At 34.1% G+C, this 6,240-nt stretch overlaps 1 protein-coding gene across 1 annotated transcript; it reads right to left on the reverse strand.

Annotated features, from left to right (window-relative positions):
* Positions 1–1,240: 1,240 nt before the first annotated feature.
* Positions 1,241–5,566, reverse strand: LOC11428618 (linoleate 9S-lipoxygenase). Its single transcript, XM_003627148.3, has 9 exons — positions 5,193–5,566; positions 4,229–4,515; positions 3,904–4,144; positions 3,444–3,749; positions 3,264–3,349; positions 3,064–3,171; positions 2,668–2,972; positions 2,319–2,582; positions 1,241–2,208 (listed from the first exon to the last, which is right to left on the reverse strand). Exons 1-9 carry the CDS (start codon positions 5,434–5,436, stop codon positions 1,452–1,454), a joined length of 2,598 nt encoding a protein of 865 aa, XP_003627196.1. The 5' UTR covers positions 5,437–5,566; the 3' UTR covers positions 1,241–1,451.
* Between the last annotated feature and the right edge of the window lie 674 nt (positions 5,567–6,240).

Raw genomic sequence — 6,240 nt, forward strand, 5'->3', positions numbered from 1 at the left:
ATCGGAAACGAACGACACGAATTGTTGCGGGAACCGGAAAAAGGGTGGTGCGGGGGGACGACGCCACTCATCACACCATCGTTGAATGTTGGTACATCGTAAGTGATGAAGGTTTCAAAAAAAAGGGGGCGAGGTGGCGGAAGATTTCTAAAGAGAGGGCAGAGCCATAATGGTAGATTATAGCAGGGGTAATCATACCTCTTATTAATTAGATATATTTTTAAGAATATACTAATTATTTATATATTTTTATATTTTAAATATAGTTGTACTTTTTCTCAATATTTTAAGCAGAGTTGGCGTCCCTGCCAACTCTGTCTCAATTTTAAATATGAAAATAAAGTACTACATAATATCAAAATTCTGAATGAAATCAAACTAAAAAAGTCAAATAATATCTAAAAAAACTTATTTATGTGTAAACTCTGTTAAAAAAAATTTAAATAAAATGTATCCCGTGCTTGGCACGGGGCGTTACACTAGTAATATACATTCTAATGACAATGAATTCTTTAAAATTTCTCGATTACCTCATCTAAACAAACTCTAATAGTGTTGTCCAACGTAAGAATCAACTTGACACTTTAATCCTTTCAAATAAAAACTTGATATTTAGAGGAATTTTAACATGGTCACAAGACATTAATCAAAAAAAAAAAAAAAATGGTCACAATATAAAATAAACACTGTTTGGACACACACATTTAGTATTATTTTAATTATAAAAAGAAAATTGATAAAAGATTATTGAATATTTTGAGAATAATATCTTGATGTGTGTGCCAAACACTATTTATTTAGTCTTGTGACCATAGAATAATGGTCACATTTTAATAGAGTGGGTCATGGAGGATAATCTCATCGACATCTTTTAAACCTTGCTTTGCATCGAATCTCCATAAAAGAACACCAAAATTTAATTGGGAGAAATGAGGTTAATTAGGGTTTAGGTTTGGTGCTCAGAGATTTAAATTGGCGAGGGATTGAATATGAGAGAGAGGAATTGTGTCCAGAAATATTGCTTCCCATCTCAAATTCTCAGGTTTTTTCTTCAACATGTCTTGAGAACAAATTCTGTACACTATAGCACTTTCGTATAAACAATCAACAATTTTTGCCTTATGAATTGATGTATATTTCTTAAACTCTATATATAGTAGAAAACAGTTGCTACTGAAATAACATTATTATGATCTATTACTTTTCCAACATTATAATGTTTTTTCATACCATAGATGCATTTTCTCAAAATATGAAGTCTGCATTTGATATAGCAAGTCCATCATCACACTACAAGTACAAGATACAAACATGGTAGTTTTTATTGATGACAGACATTACAGCAAACAAACATACATAATAACATGACCATACATAGGAGGATGAGGGAATTGGATTCCTTCTCATCAATTATTCATAGCAACAAACAACACAACAAACCATGACATTTTCTAGATGGAAACACTGTTGGGAATGCCTCTGAAAGTCAATCCTTCTTCACTAGAAGGATAAAGCAGAGTGTATGGCATCTTCACAGGCCCGTATCGGTTTCTCAATGACTCGTCAGCGTTCCTTTTAACTAGCTTTTCCTCAATTTCAGCCAACTTCCTTGCAAACTTCTTGTAGGCCTCTTTTGGCTGTGCATCAGAAGTCCAAAGATCACCTTCGATTCTCTCCCCAAGGTATTGCTCATCAGAAGCATGCCTTGACAAGACTTCAATAATGGTAAGGTCTGTAAGGGTATCACTCTTGGGTGTGATTGTCTTCAAATATGCCTTCTGGTAGTCCTTAGAAAGCTCAGCATACTCGGCTGATCCTTTCTCAGGCATGAATCTCCTGCTCTTAGTTGGTCGGTTAAGGATGTATCCTCCATATGGGTATTGTCCAAAATTAACAGCTGCATGAAGTGCTGAAGCAATCCATATAAGGATGGTGGAAGCTTCGATCAACTCCGCACGAGTTTGCATCTTAAACCACCATGTGGCACTCTTTAAGTCACCATGACCCACCTCTACAAGTTCCTTCCAGAATGCTTGGAGTTCAGCATCTTGTGCAATGGCAGCATCTGATTTGTAGTAGAAACTCACATATTCTCCAACCCATGTCTTGATAGCAGCCCATATCTCTAGTCCATCCGAAGCATAAGGATAATCCTCAATCAAAAGGCGAATGCCGTGTGGTGAAGCTGGATCCTCAACAGCCACTCCTCTGCATAACAAGCAAGGTATATCACATTAGCATAAATAAAAATTACTTTTGTGAATCAATTGCTTTTTCCTTTATGAGTAAACATAGAATCTAATGCTTTGTAATATCACCTTTTGAGTAGATCATTAGGTAGCCCTTGCTCAGTGAAAACCCAATCCCTATATGCAACAGCAGACATTTCCAAAGCATATCCTCCCCACAAGAATGTTGATTCTATAATACCCTCAGCATTGACAAGGACATTCCGTGCAAGTGAATTTATGTTCATTGTGTCACGGTAGTGAGGAAGTAAAAGTTTGTGGACAGGGTGAACCGTACTAAGGTGTCTGTTTGTTGCTATGATGAACGGCTCAACAACAGCGTGAGTGTTCAACCTGTCATACATGTAGACATTAATAAACAACTCACAGATAGATAAATTATATCTGTTTCTATAAATCTCATTTACGAAATTCATACCAATGGCTAACAAGTTGGTGATGGCAAGAGTCATTTACAACTACATAAGCTTTAGCAAGTAGCCAAATAGAAGCTTCAACACCTTCACTTGCAGGGAAGTAAACTTCACTAACAGGTCCATAACTATCATCGTCAGGATGTGGCTTACTTAGCTCAATCGCCAGTGGCTTTAAAGTTCCATCATTTTGCAAGAAAAGGATGGTTCTAGCAGCATAGGCCTTTGTCTCAGTTGCATTTATTTTCCTCAAATATGGATATACTATGTCATAGTGATCAAGGATGTACAATTTGTTGTTTTGGATAGCCTAATCAACAAAATATAATTTAGTCACCGTACATCATTTGAATAAAAATGAACCATTTCTCTAGAAAAACATTAATATCTTGTGTCATTACCTGTTCTACAGTGATCCCGCCCAAGTTTGGCTCCAATTGTTCTTTGGTTATGGTGCTGGTGTTATCTCCATATTTTTGGCTATCTAGCTTGCTCTTATGTGGGAACTCCTGAATTAATTGTTTCAAGCAATAATGTTACCAATTATAGAAATAACATATTGTTTACAAAATAGTTAACAATGCTAAACTATTAACTTTACCGTGAGTTTTTTGATGATGTGTGGATTCACTCCAGCAATCATCTCCCTTGCAAATTCCTCATCAGTCATCCACGCAGAATGATCGACTACTCAAAATAAAAATTTCAAAAGATCCATGAACTTGATTTCTCTAGTATATGCATATGTTGATAAGATTAGGAGTTTGTGACTAATATATACCTTGAACCACTTTAGGTGGTGAAAACTTAAGGGTTGATGCACCATCAGATCGAAAAAGTTCCGTGAACAATGGTATTGGGCTAACGTTGCTAAGAAAATTGGTAGGTAGCTTGATTCCACCATCGTAAAGTGACCGCACGTCTTCAAAGTTGTTAAACTCTTTGCTAACTACAGATTTCAAGGAAGGTATGATATTTTGAGATGCTGATTTGAGTATGAAAGCAAGAAAGTCTGAAGACTTTGTGTGTCCAAATGCCTCATCTCTTGGAAGGTAAACAGTGCCGCTCCGACTCTCACTCTTAGGATCTGTAAATATACATTGTAGGTAAATATGTGTTAGCAACAAAAACATCTATTGAGAAAAACACTACCTATCACACATGTTACAATACCATTGAAAACATCCAAGTAGAAAAATTGAAAAGTGACATAATATTTTAGTTAGAACAGAAGGTTTAACCTTTTTTAGCTGGTTTTCTGCCTGTTCTCCCCCTTCGAGGGTAAGGCAAGGTGCTCGATCCTCCAAGAACTGGACGACCCAAGGTAGGTTTCGAGTCAGGCTCACCCAAATCATTGTAGACATCGTAATCATAGATCCTTTCCCATTCCTTGCGCTCTCCTTTTCCATCTCCTCTTAAAGTCTTCAACTCTTCTTGTCTATAGTACACCAATGGAGCCGGTGTTTCACTTGGAAGGTATGTCTACATTTATATTTACTTAATCATGTCAAGTTTTGAGAAATAATTTATACTTAACTAGACAAATAAATATGAGTTTTTCTTTACCTTGTTAGCGAAAAAGATGCGGTCACTTTTGTATTTTTTGTCATTGTAAACCCAAGAGTTGCAAACAAAGTTGATGGTTCCATGGTTTGGAACATCTTCAAGTGTCAAACTCACAAGGAAGAACTCATGTTGCAAAAAATTCTCAATATAGAATGCTCCTGGAATTCCCATGTCACTGCCCCATTCAAAATGAACACTGTAAGCATTTTGCTTGTCTCCTAATGTTGGTATGGAGGTAATAACACCTTCCAAGAATGTTTGCTTTCCCACTTTTCCTTTTCCACTTCCTACAAAAATTTCAAAATGAATACTGAAATCATGATTCTCAAATTAACAACCTAGTTATAGCTATTGTAAATCTAAAGTTTTTTATAGCTCATTTTTTCCCTACTAAATCTAAACTCAATCTAAATTTATTTTCATCGATCCGGCTTAAGTCTGAGTTGTACTGATATAAGTGAAATAATTTGGAATTTTTTTTCTAATAATTGTTAATAGATTATCAATTAAAGGGTTGTTGATGCTGGTGGAAGACATAGTTAGAGCTCATAAGGTGGGAAACTAGGAAATTAATTCCTTTATGAATATAAGACAAATTACATACAATAGTCTTATTTCTAACCATTAAGTTATTTGATTAAAAAAAAAAGAATACTAATTTTACCAAAAGTTTATTTTATTTTATTTTTTTGACTTGCATCTTTGTCCATCGTTATTAATAAAAATATAATGACTTGAGAGTGATCTACATAGTGCTACTAATTCTTTTGGGTTATAACATAGTTCTACTAATTAGATGGTAGAATTAGAAAGAAAATAAGTATTTGTTTTTTAACAAAAAGAAGAAGAAAAAAAAAACTAATAATAATATATTTATAATGACAATCATTTTTGCATAAATTAATGGGACACTTGTTATGAGTTTTATGATATATCTATGTAGTGAGAGAGAAGTTATTGTTACCATCAGCACTTGTAGCACTAATCAATTTAAGAGCCACATTACGGCCTAAGAAGGCAGTAGCAGTGTCAAGAACAGTACCAACAGCACCAAAGGCACCACCAATGGCACCACCAATTATACCACCAACTGGGTTACTTTTAATTGAAGTGAGTTCATTCACATCTAACACATTCTTTTGCATCAACACCACAGTTCCCTTTAACTTTTCACCCCTGTTGATGATACCTGTAATTCCTGAAAACATTTTTGCTACTTTTGATTTGGACAATGAGAGAAATGCTTGTGGCTTGCTCACTTCTATGGAAGTGTTCACTATTTATAGGACTATACAAGATATTTGGATAATTAATTTTTATTTAGATCTTTCTTTTTGAGTCACTCATTATACACCACGTGCTAAACACTCTCCAGCCAAACCTCTCGTGGTATATAAAATAATAATATATTCATTCTATCACCTTGATTGGAGATGTATCTCTTTCAACTATTTTTCTATACATTATATTTTTCTCATTTTTCTATATGTATTTTATACATTATAATATATTAATATATTAGTAATAGTATCAATTGAGACATTCCATATTTGGATACTTAAATGGGTCACACATGCGCATATCATTAATTTATAAATTTTTTAATAGTAGTAAGCATTCAATTCCTCCAACTAGCATCTCACACAAATTTTTTAAATAGGACCTACTAATCAACTATCAATAATTTTATATCATTATATTTTAATTTTTTAATATTAAACTAGTGTGGGTCCCGTTTAGGATTAGAGGTCTTAAGTGAGACTATCGGTCTTATAAGACTTGGAAAAAAAAAATTCTCCAAAGGATATACCTAATATATACCGGATTTTAAATGTCTAAGACTCTCCTATTAGAGATGGTCTAACAAGATAATTTGGTTAAAATAGTTAATGAGCACCATTCCAAAACCAATTATTTGGAAGAATTTGATTTGATTTTTAGATAAAACACATTCTTAGTCATGCTATATTTCCTTCACCACCAAACTTTATATTATCGGATTATGAATTCTG

This window comes from Medicago truncatula, chromosome 8 (assembly GCF_003473485.1).
Source record: "Medicago truncatula cultivar Jemalong A17 chromosome 8, MtrunA17r5.0-ANR, whole genome shotgun sequence".
Lineage (NCBI taxonomy): Eukaryota > Viridiplantae > Streptophyta > Magnoliopsida > Fabales > Fabaceae > Medicago > Medicago truncatula.